The sequence below is a fragment of the Ailuropoda melanoleuca genome, chromosome 17, assembly GCF_002007445.2.
Source record: "Ailuropoda melanoleuca isolate Jingjing chromosome 17, ASM200744v2, whole genome shotgun sequence".
NCBI classification, from domain to species: Eukaryota; Metazoa; Chordata; class Mammalia; order Carnivora; family Ursidae; genus Ailuropoda; species Ailuropoda melanoleuca.
Window position 1 is genome coordinate 6,200,835 of NC_048234.1, and position 20,127 is coordinate 6,220,961.

The 20,127-nt window shown below is 43.4% G+C and overlaps 2 protein-coding genes across 2 annotated transcripts in view; both read left to right on the forward strand.

Annotated features, from left to right (window-relative positions):
* Positions 1-20,127, forward strand: part of DNAH9 (dynein axonemal heavy chain 9) — a 1,064,222-nt gene that overhangs the window by 658,541 nt on the left and 385,554 nt on the right. The window lies entirely within an intron of this gene.
* LOC100469804 (olfactory receptor 2B11) lies at positions 8,175-9,131 on the forward strand. The gene has a single exon (XM_002931246.4). It carries the CDS (start codon positions 8,175-8,177, stop codon positions 9,129-9,131), a length of 957 nt encoding a protein of 318 aa, XP_002931292.2.

A 20,127-nucleotide genomic window follows, 5' to 3' on the forward strand; every position in this document is an offset into this window, starting at 1 on the left:
ACCCTATTTATCCCCATCATCACAGCATGGCACGAGGGGAGAATTCCTTCCACATCTGTCAGTGGGCCAATGGGAGGAAAGAAAGCAGGCAGCAGGGAGAGTTAGACAACCACTTATTCAATGCCATACCAAGAACTGCACTAAGATACTCGCATGTCTTATTTTGGTTTTTCTTACAACAACTTGGTGGTCAGATAGCGTTATTTCTATTTTACAGATGAGAAGACTGAGCCTCAGGAAACCCACTCATTCAAGGTCTAGTGGTTAACACGTGGGTGTTGGGGTTTGAATCCCATTCATTTGACCCCAAGCACCCATTTCTCACCACCACCATTTACCGGTCTCATGTTAAATAAATATTGGTCTAGAGATGTTCCTTCTGGTGATCAGCATAAATCTTTGTCTCCTTTACTATAATATTAACCACAGCTAAAATAAGAAATTCCAGAAATGTATACCAACCATATCACACCCTCTGCCTCCACAGAGAACCTCCTGTTCACTCCAAGCAGAACAAGACTCTCTGTTCTCCATTGACTACAATTTCTTTGATCATTAAATGTATCCACATGCTCACCGTTCAATTATTAATGTTATGTCCATAAACACACACACTGCTTCAGGTCACATTCTCCCAGAGGCTTGGATTACTAATACAGCAGCTTTATTATGGTCCATAATATAATGCTAAGAAAGAAATTTCAGGAAATCTTGAAAGGTCTATTAGGATTAGGTTCAGCTTCTTAAAACATAAAACCCAAATCAGTGCTATAAACAATATGAAAGGTTATCACTCTCATGTAAAGGAACCAGAGAGTCAACAGGTAATGCACGTCCATGATGATCGGGTGCCCTGGTTCCTCTGAATGTTCCATCACTTTAAGGGTGCAGTTCTGACCTTCAACTTTGTTTCAAGGTCAAACATGGCTGCTAATTCTCCAGTCATCATGTCTACATTCCACAAATGAAATCAAGGAAAGACTGACAAATATCTCTGCCAGCTGTTCCAGCATCTCATTCATCTTGTTGTCTTCCCATGTCTATCAGGGAAACCTGAATATAACTCACAGAGTTCCAGGGCTCTGGACAATGCATGGGAGCAGAAACATCTGAAGGGAGACGAGGAAGGTGATGATTCACATAACGTGAAAGGGACAGTGTCAGTCATGAGAGTGTCCATCTACATTCTTCCTGCATTTTCTGGCACAAGACTGTGGATTCCATCTTTTTGATATTGAAGCCTCTGTGTCTCTGGGAATCATCCCACCTGGACATCAAGACAGTTCCTAAGACAGTCCACATCTCTCATCCCATTCTCCCAGGGAGAGAACACAGCAGAGTGGTGCTTAGAATGGGGGAATTCCCCCACTTTATCCCCCAAGCACAATCTCCCCTCTTCCTTTGGGTCAGGCTTTCTCTCCTCCATGTAACACTAGACAAATGCTTCCCAAAACCCTGGAACGTAAAAATGAAGCCACTGCCACGATCTCATCTTACCCCTACTCCAACATCTAGAGCTACCCAAAGATGATCAAGTTGATACCTAGAGAGAAAACTAGCTACCCAAAGGTGTCATTGTCCATGGTGGTTTCTAGCACCAGCTTTTAGTCATGTGAATTACAGCTCATGAGCCAACATGCACACCACTTCATACTGATTGTCCACCAAAAGGTTTGCAGGCCATCCCTTCCACATGACAAATGGAACAGGTAGCTGAGACCACGTGTAGGAGTCAGAAAAAAATTCGAAGTTATTACTCTGTGCCAGTCACCATCCTAGGTGCTTTACCAAAAAACAAACAAACAAACAAAAACCAACTCATTTTACCCTTGCAACAAACTATGAAGGCCAAGACTACTGTTTCCTATACTTCCCTGATCACATGAGTGCTGCACAGAGAGGTTAGTGAATCTGCTCAGAGACACTCAGACAGTGAGTGGCTGATCGTGGTGCTGAGTCTGTGCCGTGGCCACACTCTAACTGAACTACATGCTATACAAGTTACTTTTCACTCTGACTTTATGGACAACACTCACCTTCCCTAAAGGGTTAAAAATAGAGTCCTGATTCCTCATTATTGGTCCATTTCATCTGGTCTTCTAAGACTTACCATTAATTGCAAATACTCCAAGCTCACACACTACATCAATTACCAGCTAACCCCTCAGACACTAATTAACCAGAACATCAGGGATAACTTCTCAGCAAGGAAGGACAAGGTTTTCCTCTCAAAGCCTGGGGAGAAAGAGCAGAGCCCTTATATCAATGAATGGAAAGAATGAGGTCAAGTGTAACCTGAGAGTAATTTTTAAAGGAGTAGGGATGTCTTGTCACCTAACTAACCTATCTTCAGAAGAAACCTCCACTGTATAAACGTATAAGCTAGCTACTCCATGGTATCAAAGTCTCTGCATGTACTCCAGGGACCATGGCTAGAGCAGATCCAGAGTTCCTCATTACCCAGAAAAAGTCCAGAAAGCAGAGTCTCCCCAGTGAGCAGACTCTTCCTCTTGCCTGAGAATAACCTCTCCACACTTGTTCAGAGGGTGAAACTCAGGTGGGAGCAAGGTCCCAGCAGCCTCATCAGAGCAAACAGGTTGTGTCTTCCTGGAATACAAAGAGCATTTCCAATGACTCCATTCCTTAATGCCCCTCCCCAGCTAATACCACCAAAAGCCAATAAAGTCTCCATTCTTTAAGTAAGCCCTCTGTGGAAGCCAGCAAACCATGGAGGTAAGTGGTTAGTCCTCAGCATGAACACTGGTCTATGCTGGAGAGCAAGGGGACATCAGATGGAGGAGAGGTGAGTCAATGAATAATGGCCATAAGTAAGCAGTATGTGTAAAATTGTGCACTTCAAGCTAGAAAAGGATGCCCCTGACTGTAGGTAGACCAACTGTCCAATATTCATCAGAAGAGAAGATGTTGCTCATACTGTATGAGCCTCATTTCTACCTTTGTTCAGTATTTTTTTAAGATTTATGTATTTATTTGAGAAAGAGAGAGAGAGAGTTAATGAGTGGGGGGAGAGGCAGGGGGAGAGGGATAGAGAGAATCCTCAAGCAGAGTCCATGTTGAGCACAGAGCCTGATGCGGGGCTGATGTCACAATCCTGAGATCATGACCTGAGCCAAAATCCAGAGTCAGCCACTTAACAGACTGAGCCACCCAGGTGCCCCACTACTGTTCAGTATTTTTTACAAACTTGTATCCTAGTCACAGAAACAATATTAAGTGCAGTACGGCCCTATAAAGAGAGCGATGGAATGAGTAAAGCCAAATATTACCAGCTCCCAGAGAAAGAAAGCTTTGAGGCAAATTTTAGCAAGAAATTGAAATATTTAAAGAACAAAAGTAGTCAGTGGCATGTGGGTGGGGGAGCAGGTGTCTGCTAGAGGGGTGTTGAACAAAAAGTCATGCTGTAAAACAAGACAGTTGACACTTGAAAGTGGCAGTGTCCTGAGTCAGGGGTTAGGATGTCTGGGGATCTANTAAGATTTATGTATTTATTTGAGAGAGAGATAGAGTTAATGAGTGGGGGGAGAGGCAGGGGGAGAGGGATAGAGAGAATCCTCAAGCAGAGTCCATGTTGAGCACAGAGCCTGATGCGGGGCTGATGTCACAATCCTGAGATCATGACCTGAGCCAAAATCCAGAGTCAGCCACTTAACAGACTGAGCCACCCAAGTGCCCCACTACTGTTCAGTATTTTTTACAAACTTGTATCCTAGTCACAGAAACAATATTAAGTGCAGTACGGCCCTATAAAGAGAGCGATGGAATGAGTAAAGCCAAATATTACCAGCTCCCAGAGAAAGAAAGCTTTGAGGCAAATTTTAGCAAGAAATTGAAATATTTAAAGAACAAAAGTAGTCAGTGGCATGTGGGTGGGGGAGCAGGTGTCTGCTAGAGGGGTGTTGAACAAAAAGTCATGCTGTAAAACAAGACAGTTGACACTTGAAAGTGGCAGTGTCCTGAGTCAGGGGTTAGGATGTCTGGGGATCTACGGAGGAGGTAACTTCCTTCTGCATAAACCAGCAACGAGTGACTTAAATAGCTGTCCCCACGGAGTGCAGTGTTGACCTGTGTGAAAAGCATGTTCCTAACCTTTATGGACCTCTCAGTTTTCCCAGAGTTACTGAAGGAGGACCTGAAATGGCATGAGTGTGGTTCCTGGTATACAGTTGGAAGGCGAAGGGTGCTCGCGCAGTGCTGGTTTACTTCCCTTCCTCTCACACTGCTTGTTACAATATACTTGTGTAATCTCAATGATTAAGGCATTTTGAGGAAGTACACCTCAGCCCCCTTGTGGGGACATAGGGGTAGTAATGCTCCTCCAAGCCCTTTGTACATGGGAGCTTGTAGGGAATGATCCGGTGAGCCGTCAGTGAGGATGGCTTGAAAGGAGCAGAGGCTGAGCTGCCCTGTGCAATGTGAAGCAGCATTCCTGGCAGGAGGATGTGCAGTAGGCAAAGGACTATTGTGGGACTAGCAAGGCCTGGGGGTAGACGGGCCAGTGACTGCATATGCAGAGCTGGAGAACGGTTAGCAGAGCACATGGAGGCTGTGCTTTCAGACTCCTCCTCGCTGTGCCAGCTCACTTCCTGAGTGTGGTCCTACTGGAACTGCCACCCAAGCACATGTCATGGGGACAGGACTGGAAACTCAAGCAAACCCTGAGAGAAGTGCTTCTGCTGTGTGTGCTGAAGGAAAATGTCCCCAAGACTCAATACCCTTGTTCTGACCTTGGCAGCTAAATGGGGCCTTCACTGGCTTATCTGGGTGGTGGAAACTTTAGGCTGAATTGTATATTGAAGAAAGAGATCTTGGACTAATAGACAATAAAACCCCGTGGTCCGGTCCTCGTTCCCCCAGCTCATAAGTTTATTCCCAGGTGTTTTTTCCTGGTTGTTGGAGTAGGGAACATGTTCTGCTGATTTCCAAGAGGAACTCTTGGTAACCAAAGTTTATGACAGTAGGAGACATATCTACATGTGTACATTTATCTATGGGTTGTATGTCATGCATGGAACGATATGGATCACAGGGTTTTGTCAATGAGTTCAAAGTCTCCCTAGCCCGCCAGCAGGTGTGGCATGAGTCCTGTCATTGACATATCCCATGGCGGCTGCTAAGACAGAGAGATGGGACAGTGGTCAGAAAAAACGACAGGGGATTCAGTGTGAGAAGAATACAACCCTACTCTTGCCACACAACTGTTTAAGGAGATGGTTGTTTCATTTTTAGGTAATTATTTCTGCTCTTAAGGCCTGAGTCTTAGAAAGACGACTCCACTGTGAATGTAATGGGTTGGATAAGAGGGGTCCAGATGGTGGTTCTGGTCGAGGACGGCAGAGGCAGGGAGACCAATAGCATGTGCTCTGACATTAGGATAGTGAAGCCAATAGGATGTCACTGATGAAGTATGGCCAATGAGGACTGTTATCAGAAATAACCCTCGGAGTCAGGATGACTGATGCAGAGACAGCCAGGAATGGGAAGGAAGGTGCTGGGCTGAAGCTGTAGGAACAGCCGGCATGGTAAATTTGGATGCTCCAGTGAACAGTGTCAAAAAGGGGTTCGATGTCAGGGAAAAAGTGATAGCTAGAGACAGAGATCTGGAAGGACTCTGCTTGAATGTGACTGTGGCAGATGTGGGAATCACTGTGTTTATCTGGTGAAGCAAGGCAGTGCCCCAGGGAACACCTCTAGCTGGGTGACAGGAAGGGGTAAGGAGGTCAAGGGAGTTCAGAGGCTGGATCCGAGCCAGTTCCTGGTGGACAGGGTGGACCACCAGGCATCCGATGCAGAAGGAGAAGGGTCAGGTTGGGCTGGTGTCCAGCTCTGCAGTCAACCAGCCGTGTGTGTGTGTGTGTGTGTGTGTGTCCCCATGCATGCCTGGTACACTGAACTGGAAATTACAGTGTCTCCTCTTCAATCCCCACAGCCCTTTCTCCCGGGTGACGTTACCTCCTGCTCTGTCATTCTCTTCTGCCTCAGTGATGTGCATGAATGCTGTTCCTGCTTTTTCAAAAGCAAAGTACTAAAGAGAATAATGGTCAAGAGCAAGAGCTTAGCTTTCGGTGTTGGCTTTACCATGTGCTGCTATGTAACTAATCTACAGTAAACCAGTCATCTTCCCCAAGCCACTCCGCACAACAGCAAAATGGAGGTAAAAATATCCCCGGGGCGCCTGGGTGGCACAGCAGTTAAGCGTCTGCCTTTGGCTCAGGGCGTGATCCCGGCGTTGTGGGATTGAGCCCCACATCAGGCTCTTCTGCTATGAGCCTGCTTCTTCCTCTCCCNGTGTTGGCTTTACCATGTGCTGCTATGTAACTAATCTACAGTACACCAGTCATCTTCCCAAGCCACTCCGCGCAACAGCAAAATGGAGGTAAAAACATCCCCCTTACTGAGTCATGAAAGCACTAAGTAATCACAGCATCTGGCTCATAGTGACTGTTTCATAATTTGAATTCCTTATTAAATGTGACCCACACCTACCCTCTATCTTTCTTAGTTCCTCCATCCTTGTATATCTTTCCTCACTATCCCTGCAACATTTCCCTTTCTTGTCCAGTGTAGACCCTGAGAAGAAACTGTGGAATCAGAAACCTAAGAAAGGGAAATGGTGTGATTACTTTTCATCTTGAGAGGTGGAGAAGCCCAATTTTGGTCTGTCCAGCTCACTGAATCAAAAATGTGTCCTAAGATCCCATTAGAGATAAAATAATTGCATTCTCTAAGTGTCACCCAAGAAGTAGTTTCCATAAAATAGTGGGGAAAAGTGTAATAATAACTGGGTGTTCCACAAGAATATTGGGAAAATGTGAAGTTTTGAAACAGAGGGAGAAAGGTAGTTTGTCGTTAGGTATCCATTGAATCCCCAGAGTTGGAGCTGTTTTCAAGTAACACCAGGGTCCCTAAGAATGCAGGACTTGGAGGGAGGACAGCACCCTTGTTTACTGCAGCAGACTGAACAGATCTCCATGCATTTTGTAGTTTATGCATAAAGCACCAAATAAGGAACTAAGAATGAATCCTTCATAAATTACCTACTCACGGGATTTAATTTCTTCTCTGTCCTCTCATGCTCTATATCATCACTGTCATGACCTTGAGGGTTTGCACTCCTGGGAAGAGTGTAGGAGGTGGGGGCTGATGGACCTCAGAGGAAAGAACCCATGAATTAGGCGGTGGCAACCCAGTTGCTTTCTAAAAGCTGCAGAATCCCAAAATCAAAACAGCTGTGTTTTCTGATTGTAAGAGGAAATAGCTGCTTGGCAACAAAGTTGTGCAGGAAACTTACATGTCATTCAAACTGCCCAATAAATGTTAGCTTTAGAGGCAATATGATCTTTCAGAGACAACTCCAGAGGCTGTGGTTCTTACACATTCTGGATCTTTCTCCCGATGCTCAAATCCCTATGCTCTGGGATCTTACTAGGTGCCATGACTTGGTGAAGCTGAAGTGACTTAGCTCCTCCACTCTGGGGTCTCAGAGGATCTAGGATTGTACTTTTTTTTTTTTTTTTTTTCTGAGAAGTGCACGACAGTGCTGCCTATGTGTGAATGGCCCTGGGAGAGAGATTAGCATGTGCAGAAAGCTGGAGAGCACTTCTTCATAGTGACAGAGGCAGATGTAAGCTTTCGCAGGGGAGTTGAGCGTTCTCCTAACCTGCTTCATGCCATTTCTCAACTCCTTCCTACCACCGCTTCAAAAGGGCAAAGCAAGAGAACCAAAGAAAGTGGTCAATTCCCTGTCAGTGAGTTTGTAGAGAGAAGTCCAACATTGTAATAGTGATGGGGGATATAGCAAACTTTGACCAAACCAAAAGAAAATTCATATTTAATTTTGATATGCTTTTGCAAACATCATGCCTATCACCCCCAGAACTTTGCAAGTATTTTCTCCCCATGTTGCAGGTGGAGAAATCGAAGTTCAGAAAGATTAAATGTCATAGTCAAGGTCACAGAGCAGGAAGCAGAGCAAAACACATGGGCAGCTGCTCCGTCTCCTGGTCTGACTCCCCCACGTCTCAGGGTCTCCACGGAGGTAAGACAGAATGCAACTCTGTAGGAAAGCTCAGGCACAGCCATGAGGAAGGCAACTAATTCCTGTTCTCAGGTTGAATTCACTTTGACTCATCACAGGCTCCAGAGAATGCGTCAGCATGAGAGGTGACAACCAGAGCTTCTTGGGGGATCCCCCTAAGGACTTCATCCTTCTAGGTGTTTCTGACAGGCCATGGCTGGAACTCCCCCTCTTTGTGGTCCTCCTGGTGTCCTACATTCTGGCCATGTTGGGGAACATCACTATCATCCTGGTGTCCCGGCTGGATCCCCAGCTCTACAGCCCCACGTACATCTTTCTTGGCCACCTCTCCTTCCTGGACCTCTGCTACACCACCACCACAGTCCCACAGATGCTGGTCAACATGGGCAGCTCCAGGAAGACCATCAGCTATGGTGGCTGCACGGTGCAGTACGCCATTTTCCACTGGCTGGGTTGCACTGAGTGCATTGTCTTGGCTGCCATGGCCCTGGACCTCTATGTGGCCATCTGTGAACCCCTCCGGTATGCCGTTATCATGCACCGCCCTCTCTGCCAGCAGCTCGTGGCTGTGGCCTGGCTCAGTGGCTTTGGAAACTCCCTTGTTCAGGTGGTGCTGACAGTGCAGTTGCCTTTCTGTGGGCAGCAGGTGCTGAACAACTTCTTCTGTGAGGTGCCAGCCATGATCAAGCTGTCATGTGCGGACACCACCATGAATGATGCCACGCTGGCTGTGCTGGTGGCCTTCTTTGCGCTGGTGCCCCTAGTTCTCATCCTTCTCTCCTACGGCTTCATCACCCGTGCAGTGCTCAGGATCCAGTCCTCTAGGGGAAGGTGCAAAGCCTTTGGGACCTGTTCCTCCCACCTGGTGGTGGTCTCCCTCTTCTACCTGCCTGCCATCTACATGTACCTGCAGCCCCCTTCCAGCTACTCCCAAGAGCAGGGCAAGTTTATCTCCCTCTTCTATTCCATAATCACCCCCACCCTCAACCCCTTCATCTACACCCTGAGGAATAAGGATGTAAAGGGAGCTCTGAGGAGACTCCTGTCAAGGACACGGAGGTTCTGCAGGAGATGAGGCTCTGAGATGTGACAGTCTCCATCGGTGACGGAAGCCAGGCCAAGCATGTTGTGTGCTGAAGGAGTTGACACCCAAACAGCACAGGTGTTTTGAGAGATTCGAGAGCCCCCCAAGTCTCCGTCCCAACATTTCACCTTCTGTGTGGTCATGGTGCCTAAAACCCCACCTCTCCCAATAGCCTTTGTTCTCAGAGGCCATATGTTTTTAGGAGTCATTTTAACAGAATTGGTATTCAATAAGTATTTGTGAAGTTATTTCATGTCTTGTTTCCTAATTCTTGCCCCTTTTCATCTTCCTATTTTTTTCTTATTTTTTTCCCATTCATCTCTTTCCAATCCTTCCTCTTTCATTTTCATTACTCCTAAGGATACATAATGTGAAATGGAATCATTATCTGATATTACTTATAATAAATTTGTGTTTGTCTCCATATATTTATATTTTTTTGTTTATATTTTTATTTAAATTCAATTAATTAACATATAATGTATTATTGGTTTCTGAGATAGAGGTCAGAGATTCATCAGTCTTATATAATACCCAGCACTCATTACATCATGTGCCCTCCTTCATACCCATCATCCAGTTACCCCCATCCCCCACTTCCCTCCCCTCCATCAACCCTCAGTTTGTTTCCTATGATTAAAATTTTCTTACAGTTTGTCTCCCTCTCTGATTTTATCTTGTTTTATTTTTCCCCTTTTCCCCTATGATCTTCTGTTTTGATTCTTAAATTCTGCATATGAGTATGATCATATGATAATTGTCTTTCCCTGATTGACTTATTTCACTTAGCATAATATCCTCTAGTTCCATCCATGTTGTTGCAAATGATAAGATTTCATTTTTTGACGGCTGAGTAATATTCCATTGTATAGAGACCACATCTTCCATCTTCTTTATCCATTCATCTGTCAATGGACATCTGGACTCTTTCCATAGTTTGGCTATTGTGGACATTGCTGTTATAAATATTGGGGTGCATGTGCCCCTTCAGATCACTACATTTGTATCTTTGGGGTAAATACCTATTAGTGGAATTGCTGGGTCATAGGGTAGCTCTATTTCTAACGTCTTGAGGAACCTTCACACTGTTTTCCAGAGTGGCTGTACCAACTTGCATTCCCACCAACATTGTGAGAGGGTTCCCCATTCTCTGCATCCTCTCCAACATCTGTTTCTTGAGTGGTTAATTTTAGCCATTCTGACCAGGGTGAGGTTGTCTCCATATATTTAAATCCCATAAATTGTATGTAGCTTTTTAAAAAAATTCCAAAAATGGAGGAGATTATTTTCTTCTTACTGTGACTTTAGATGATGCTTTTTTCCCCTAAAATTTGAGTTTTCTTCTCAATAGGAAATTTCCCCTCCATTGGCTAGAAATAAGCATATTTACTATGGATGCATAAGACTCTATATTAGATTTATGGGCACAAACCAAAATAGCATAATATCTTAAAAAAAGAATACTCTAGTTGAGAACAAAAAATATAAATACAATCAAAGTTAAGGACACTAAAAGTTTAAATAACAAGTTCATCGTAACAGCCAACATTCGTAGAACCCTTCCAAGATGCAGGTACTAGATTAAGTGTATTTATGTATGCTATTTTGTTTAAAATAACCCCATGATGTAAACACTTTTATATTTTTCCATTGTCATATAAGAATTTGATTACTGGAGAGGTAACTTGGCCATGGTCGCTCTAGTACCTGATGGACCTGAGACCAGCACTAATGTCCATAATGACTGCCTCCTTTAGTAAAACAGAGCCATGACACTAGGACTCTGTATTTGCATTTTTGTCATGTTTCATATTTATTTATGTTTAATTTATTCATTTTTATCCTGCTGCCATACATATCCCAGATACTAACATGACCTAGCAGAGAAAATCAGTATAATAATAATAACAACAATAAAAAATGTATGACAATTAGGACAAAAGGAAAATTGAAGAAGTCTTCCTGACTGTAAAGCCAAAAAGAAAATATAAATCACAAAGCTAGAAAGAACCATGACTATTCCCATTTCCATGACCACAGAGAAATTTTCCCTGGGCTGCTCTCCCCGGGTAATGGCTAAAAGCCCTTTAGAACTAACTTGGTGATGTACATCATAATCTATGAAAGCTTTCTCCTCTGACTTTTCCTAATGACACAGGTCCAAGACATGATTCAATGAGAACAGTGTGGCATGGACGCAAAGAAGTCAGTCCATAGATACAGGTACGTACTGATCCGACCTAATTTTAGAACATGTTTGAGAGGACTGAGGACTGTATTTCTCAAAACAGATGCGCTAGATTAAAGATGATCTCAAAGGATTCTGTTAGAATGAGGTAAAACTGATATTTTAGACCTTCCAAGCAAGATCATAGGAAATCTGGCAGTGTGCAGCTAATAAAGCTTGTCTGAGTCTGTAAGCCACTAGGTGAAAAGGCTAACTGCCCTAAAGTAGCTGTGCTGGGGAGACTGTGGGCGGATGCTGTCACCTGCTATCCTACCTCCACCAGGCTTCCAGCCAATTCTGCCCCACCAGAGTGGAGCTCTCCCAGCCCCTCCTGCCCACTGGTTCAATACCACCCAGTGAGCTCACAAGACACAGCATAGAGCAGAAGAACCTCCCAGCAGAGCCCTGCCCAAATTCCCAACCTACAAAATAGTGAGGTGTAATAAAATGGTTGTTATCCCAAGCCACTGAGTTTGGGGATGGTTTGTCAGGCAGCTGGCACACTGGGGACCCCTAGAATACTCTACATACAAGTTACATAAAATCACAAACTTTCCAGAAGCATCAATATTACTCAACTCTTGAGAAGACATTTAAATAATTGAACTGATCATTAAATGAAAGTATGCTTCCATTATAATAAACAGAATAGATAGAAAAATGTAGATAAATGTTTATCATAAAACCCAAGATGTCAAATACTTTGCATGCTTTGGTGCAGTGCTCTGTAATACGGTGAGGTTCCTGAAATTCACTTTTCTCAGGACTTGGTGGAAAAGTGTGAGAAACACTCATGAAGAAAACAGGATAGGGTGTGTTTTCAGGTTTTCAGGTACTTTTCCAAAAGTATCACTTTGCCAGGAAAGCTTTGGAAATCTATTGGTCTGTACTGTGACTATCGTGAGACTTTTTTTTTTTGAGGGGTTGGGTCAAATTAATTTTATGCTCCATGACAAATTGCCACCAGTGCAACATCCTATCGCTATATGTTTCCAAAAAAAATTCACACACTAAACAAAATTTCAGTTGATAAATGGAAATGAATAACTGAAAAGTCTTTATGAACCTCACACACATGTGGCTAGCTGAAATTGTCTATCACATAGCATTTAGATATATTAAGGCTCCTGCTAGTTTGTCAAATGCAAAGGCTACCGGACAATCATTTAGCTGCGGTACCTACGGGAGGCTTTCAGACAGACAATGCACAGGTGCAGTGTTGCCCAGAGGGCAAGCTGGTGGAGGGTTGAAACATTCCACCTTCACACCCACAGTGGATTCAGTCTTCATGCCTGGACAGAACCCCACAGCTGCTGCGTTTCCACCCATAGTAACTTACACTTTGTACAAAAACAATAACAGAAAGCCTTTTTATTATTTAAGAAAAACAGACTCAATTACCTTTGGTAAATTTTACACCCATCTTACACATTTAAAATTGTGTTTCCAACTCAAAGAATTGATATCCTTTACCCAGAGCAACTCCTGATAAATATTAATCACACCAAAGTTAACCAGAAAGCCCTGAATTCCTTGCCCAAAAGTAAAGAGACATCTAAAATTGACATTACCTTAAAGACATTTCTGGGGTATTTATTTTATTATTTTTTATTTTTAATAATATATTTTTTGTTATGTTAGTCACCATATAATGAATTATGGAACACTACATCCTTAGTTTTTGATGTAGTGTTCCATAATTCATTATTTGCATATAACACCCAGTGCACCATGCAATACGTGCCCTCCTTAATACCCATCACCAGCCTATCCCATTCCCCCACCCCCCTCCCCTCTGAAGCCCTCAGTTTGTTTCCCAGAGTCCACAGTCTCTCATGGTTCATTCCCCCTTCTCTTTACCCCCTTCATTCTTCCCTTCCTTCTCCTACTGATCTTCCTGCTATTTCTTATGTTCCATAAATGAGTGAAACCATATAATGTCTTTCTCTGCTTGACTTATTTCGCTTAGCATAATCTCCTGCAGTCCTGTCCATGTTGCTGCAAATATTGGGTAATCGTTCTTTCTGATGGTTGAGTAATATGCCATTGTATATATGGAGCACATCTTCTTTATCCATTCTTCTGTTGAAGGGCATCTCAGCTCCTTCCACGATTTAGCTATTGTGACAATGCTGCTATGAACATTGGGGTGCATATGGCCCTTCTCTTCACTATGTCTGTATCTTTGGGGTAAATACCCAGTAGTGCAATTGCTGGATCATAGGGTAGCTCCATTTTTAACTTTTTAAGGGACATCCACACTGTTTTCNTCAATTTTTAACTTTTTAAGGGACCTCCACACTGTTTTCCAGAGTGGCTGTACCAACTTGCATTCCCACCAACAGTGTAAGAGGGATCTCCTTTCTCCACATCCTTTCCAACATTTGTTGTCCATTTCTTGCCTTGTCAGTTTTTGCCATTCTAACTGGCATAAGGTGGTATCTCAGTGTGGTTTTGATTTGAATTTCCCTGATGGCTAATGATTTTGAACATTTTTTCATGTGTCTGTTAGCCATTTGTATGTCTTCATTGGAAAAGTGTCTGTTCATATCTTCAGCCCATTTTATGACTTGATTATTTGTTTCTCGTGTATTGAGTTTGAGAAGTTCTTTGTAGATCTTGGATACCAGTCTTTTATCTGTAATGTCATTTGCAAATATCTTCTCCCACTCTGTGGGCTGCCTTTTAGTTTCTTCGACTGTTTCCTTGGCTGTGCAGAAGCTTTTTATCTTGATGAAGTCCCACAAGTTCATTTTTTCTTTTGTTTCCCTTGTCTTTGGAGATTTGTCATGAAAAAAGTTGCTGTGGCTGATGTCAAAGAGGTTGCAACCTGTGTTCTCCTCTAGGATTTTGATGGATTCCTGTCTCACATCAAGGTCTTTCTTCCATTTGGAGTATTTCTGGAGTATTTAAAATGTTTTTAAAATAATGTCAAAAAGAAAAAATGGAAAATGTTTAATATTGCTTAAAATAATTACAATGTTCTATTTATCATTTGCACAAATTCCTAATTGTATTGGTTAATAGTTGTCCAGCCTCACCCACAGCAGACTCAGTGTCACTGAGCTCAAGCCACACAAAAAAATGAGAGTAAGCAGAAAAAAGTTTCCAGCAGCAGAGGGCACCATTTTAGCAAGGCACAAAAGCTAGAATCTTTCCAATGTGTTTAAATTACTCCTGAAAGAAAAGTAGCATTCTTTGAATAACTTAATTGTTTCACTGAACCAGTTACTGCTTTCAGCTACAAAATCTTTTAAATCGTTTCTTGTGAAAACTAGATGCATGTGATAACTGGTTAAAACTCAAGCCAAGATCTTTAATAGTCATTTGTTGGATGCTGTAGTCAAAATGGCCTGGCATCCACCTTCTCAAGATGTCCAACCTGAGTAGACAGCTCCTCAATTCAACAAAAAGAAAGCCGAGATCTTCCTCCAGAAAACTTGATAATAATACTCTAAAAATTTCACGGACACCCACAGAGGATCAGCCTTCGGTCAATAAACGTTTCTCACATACTACATACAGGGTTTGTAGAAGATTTGGGTAGCTGATTACCCAGATTGTCTTGCTATAGAGTCATTAGTCACTGGGAGATGTACGGAAAAGAGAGTGACATTTACTCCAGGCTTTCTTGGCACCTCTTCTAACAATTACTTAGCAGAGACAACGGTCTGATTGTACCACTCCCAGTTCATGATAAAAAACATGATCAAGAGTACCAACTTTTTCTTGAAGATTTACTACTCTCCTACATGTTTCCCGCATTAAAAAGCATCATATTTTTTTAAGATTTATTTATTTATTCCAAAAAGAGAGAGAGAATGGGGCAAGGTTAGAGAGAGAGGGAGAGAAAATCCAAAGAAGACTGTGTGCTGAGCTCAGAGCCTGACGTGGGGATCGATCCCACAACCCTGAGATCATAACCTCAGCCGAAACCGAGAGGCAGACCCTTAACCGATGGAGCCACCCAGGTGCCCCAATCATCAGATGTTTTTAAAAATAATATAACCAGTTAAGTACACAAATTTGACCATATCTTCTTTTCTTCTATTTATCTTTTATTGAAGTACGATTAACATAGTATTATGTTAGCTTCAGTTGTACAATATAGTGATTCAACAATTCTATACATTTCTTGGTGCCCATCGTGGCACGTGTACTCTCACTCCCCTTCACCTGCTTGGTCCATCACCCCACCGCCCTTCCCCTTGGTAACCATCAGTTTGGTCTCTATAGGTAAGAATCTGCTTCTTGGTTTGTCTCTTTCTTTTTTCTCCCTTTGATCATTTGTTTTGTTTCTTAAATTCCACAGATGAGTGGATCAAATGGTATTTGTCTTTCTCTGACTGATTTCACTTAGCATAATACCCTCTGGGTCCATTGTTGTTGTTATGAATTATCTCATTCTTTTTCACTGCTGATATTAATTTAATAAGATACGTGCAACCCTATGTTTATTGCAGCTTTATTTACAACAGCCAAGACACCAAAGCAATGCAGGTGTCCATCCACAGATGAATGGACAAAGAAGAAGTGATATATATTCATCATCTTCTTCCTTTAACCTCCAATCCCACCTAGTATACAAAGCCTTCCTTGACAAACTAAAATTAACTGTCAAAATTTCTCCCAGTTTCCTGTTTCCTTACTCCCAACTTCTGAAACCTCACTTAAACAATTCTTGATACACACACACACATACACACACACACACGATTCTCAAATTTATTTTTTTACACCCCTAAGTAATAATCTGCCAGGCGTGGTTGATTAACTCATTGACAGTGTGACTGGTCCAGTCTCCATCCCCTGTCCCCCGCTCAGAGGTAGAGGGAATGGAGCTGAAAGTCCTAAACCCATACTTGGTCTTTCTGGTGGGGCCAGCCTCTCTCTGGAAACTGTGCAAGGACCCAACATAAGTTACATTAGCATAAAATCAGGTCTGGCTGAAAAGGATTTTTTATGAACAACAAAAGACACTTGTAGCAGTCAGTAAATCTGAAGAGTTTTGATGCTCTGTGCCAAGCACTAGGGATAAAGATCAAATATGTTGATTTTTTTCTTATACCACAGACTGACTACAGAAGCCTCCTCTTACCCACTACAATATCTTGAAGTAAAGAGAACCAGAAGGCATGAGAGGGAGCAAATCTATCCACAGGGGAAGTGAAGAACATCCCTGTGGAACCCAAGCTCTATGAGGCTGGAGCATCAGAGCTGCAGCTGGAGCCTGGGGGTGGTGAGACAGAGGGGAGAGAGAGACAGCCATCCTTGCCCATCCAGGCATGAGGCTCCCGTGAGCAGCACGTCAATATGTTCCTGCTGAGGAAAGGCTCAACACCTCAGCTGAAGAACTTGGAGTAAGTCCTAGGAGCTCAAAGTTCTCCAAGAAATCAGTCCCTTAGAGACAGGGGCACCCCCTGCAGGCCCGCAGTGTCTGGCTCCACCCCAACAATCCAGAAGACCCCAGGGCCTTGGCTTCTTCCATCCTGATGCTCAGCTCCCAGTGGGCACAGACGGGAAGGAAATCTATAATCCATACGTTCTCCAGAGCTCCTGGCAGACCTACGGTCTCAAATGCCCCCTCATGCTTAGCCAGCTTACCCTTTGTGGCCGCTCCGTTGCTCCAATTAGAGAGACAAACGGGATTTGTGGAGAGGGAGGCTAAGGGTACACTGTGGGGCTGCCAGCTTCCAGGACTTCCCCAGGCTCCACATACCAACTTGGGAGGCACCACCCTCTCCTCTCCCCAGATTGTAATATTTAAGAAAGCACCATTTCTTTAAAAAAAAGCTTCTTAAAGAAAAGTGGTATAAACAATTCTGTGCTGTTCCCAATACTTAGTGATTCTTCACTTGTCGGAAATATAAGTCGTGGACATAATGTAAGCTACAAACACTTTCTGGGAGATACCAGGGACTCAAAGGGGCCCGTGGCGGGGGGAGGAGGAGCCAGCTCTGTTCAGAAGGGAGATGTGGCAGTCCTCTGGCACCAAGCTGAGAAGCAGTGTTTTAAACACAAGCTTTACATGGAAGGGCAACGGAGCAAGCTGCCACCATCAATGCTTGTATTAGAGCAAGAAGATGGAGAGTCCAGCCAGGTGCGGCCATGCAGGACCCGCTCTCAGGGCAAACACTGGACGTGTGCGGTGCCCTGCTGCCGTCTGGGACCAAACCACCCATGGCTGAGCAGGAAACTGCCCTGACTTCATGCAAACCCCTGGCCTCCTTCACCTCCACCTGCTCGTCCTCCATTAATGACCATTCTACTTCCAGTTGCCCAGGAAATTGGTCACTTTCTCGACCATCATTTAGTTTCCTGGGTCTATTTGCACCAGTATCACCAGGGTATTTTTTCCGGTTTTCTTGGGATAGAATTAGCATACAACATTCATTATATAATTTTAAGGTGTACAACCTAATGATTTGATATATGTGTCCATTTCAAAATGATGCCAAGATCAGCTAACACCCAGCACCACCCACAGTTACAGTTCTGTCCTTGTGACGAGCACTTTTAATTCTACTGTTGTCACGACGTTCAAATATTCAGTACGTCTTGTGACCTGGTAGTCACCCTGCTGCATACTACAACCACGCTGCTTACAATCCATCCCTGGAAGCTCGCACCCGCCATCACCAGCTTCCAGCGGCTGCAGCATGACAGAAGCTGTAACATCTGGTGAGGAAAGTCTGCTGACTGATTATTCTCCTTTAAAAGTGTGCCCACCTGAATTACTCACGGCACACACATACGTGAGAACATCAGGTCGTACACCATAAACACGCATAGCGTTTGTCGATCATTCCTCAGTAAAGCAGGGGGGAGATGGTCCACGCCTTCTTCTCCCACCATGTCTTTGACCACCTTTGATTGGTTTTCCTTCCAATTATTCCTAGTGTCTGTTCCTCCCACAGAAAGTTCTGTGACAGTAGAGACATTGTTTTCATTCTGCTGCATTTAGAGCAGTGCCCTGCACGTACAAAGTCTTGTCACCTGAATGAGTGAATGAAGAGTCTGGCCAGTCATGTTCCAGCAGCAGGATCGAAGACATTGCCAACTAGGGCTCAGTTCATGGTTTCCCATTTGTGAAACATGCTGGTGATGACACCCACCTGCAGGCTAATCCTGATTCATGCAGGCGATGATAGCCACCTGCAGGCTAATCCTGATTCATGCTGGTGATGATAGCTACCTGCAGGCTATTCCTGATTCATGCTGGTGATGATAGCTACCTGCAGGCTAATCCTGATTCATGCTGGTGATGATAGCCACCCGCAGGCTAATCCTGATTCATGCTGGAGATGACAGCCACATGCAGGCCAATCCTGACTCATGCTGGTGATGAGAGCTACCTCATGGGCTAATCCTGATTCATGCTGGTGATGACAGCTACCTCATGGGCTAATCCTGATTCATGCTGATGATGATAGACACCTGCAGGCTAATCCTGATTCATGCTGGTGATGATAGCTAACTGCAGGCTAATTCTGATTCATGCTGAAGATGAGAGCTACCTACAGGCTAATCCTGATTCATGCATGGGGTGAAAGCCACCTCACAATCTGATCCTAGATCCTGTACCTAACACAGTGCTTCCACATTGTATACAACACAAGAAGAAAAGGAAGTAAGTGTGAAGCCCATGGAAGCTGAAATCAGGAAGGAAACCAGTTACTGAACACCTCCTGTGTTGCTGCTCTGGGCTGGAGCTTTACAAACATCTTTTAAAAAATCACTAAAGAGGCTAATATTACCTTGATCCCCAAACCAGGCAAAGACCCCCTCAAAAAGGAGAATTACAGACCGATTTCTCTAATGAATATGGATGCCAAAATCCTCAACAAGATCCTTGCTAACAGAATCCAACAGTACATTAAAGGATTATCCATCATGACTAAGTGGGATTCATACCTGGGATGCAAGCATGGTTCAACACTCGCAAATCATCAATGTGATACATCATATCAACAAGAAAAGACTCAAGAACCATATGATCCTCTCAATTGATGCAGAAAAAGCATTTGACAAAATACAGCATCCTTTCCTGATTAAAACCCTTCAGAGTGTAGGAATAGAGGGTACATTTCTCAATCTCATAAAAGCCATCTATGAAAAGCCTACTGCAAGCATTATTCTCAATGGGGAAAAGCTGGAAGCCTTTCCCTTAAGATCAGGAACACGACAAGGATGCCCACTCTCGCCACTATTATTCAACATAGTACTAGAAGTCCTTGCAACAGCAATCAGAAGACAAAAAGGGATCAAAGGTATCCAAATCGGCAAAGAAGAAGTCAAACTGTCTCTCTTTGCAGATGACATGATACTCTATATGGAAAACCCAAAGGAATCCACTCCCAAACTATTAGAAGTTATAGAACAATTCAGTAAGGTGGCAGGATACAAAATCAATGCCCAGAAATCAGTTGCATTTCTATACACGAATAACGAGACTGAAGAAAGAGAAATTAGGGAATCCATCCCATTTACAATAACACCAAAAACCATACGTTACCTTGGAATTAACTTAACCAGAGACGTAAAGGACCTATATCCTAGAAACTATAGATCACTTTTGAAAGATATTGAGGAAGACATAAAAAGATGGAAAAATATTCCATGCTCATGGATTGGAAGAATTAACATAGTTAAAATGTCCATACTACCCAGAGCAATCTACACTTTCAATGCTATCCCGATCAAAATACCGAGGACATTTTTCAAAGAACTGGAACAAATAGTCCTTAAATTTGTATGGAA

Coding starts and splice junctions, on each gene's coding strand:
- LOC100469804 (XM_002931246.4), top strand. CDS start 8,175: ATGAGAGGTGACAACCAGAGCTTCTTGGGGGATCCCCCTAAGGACTTC.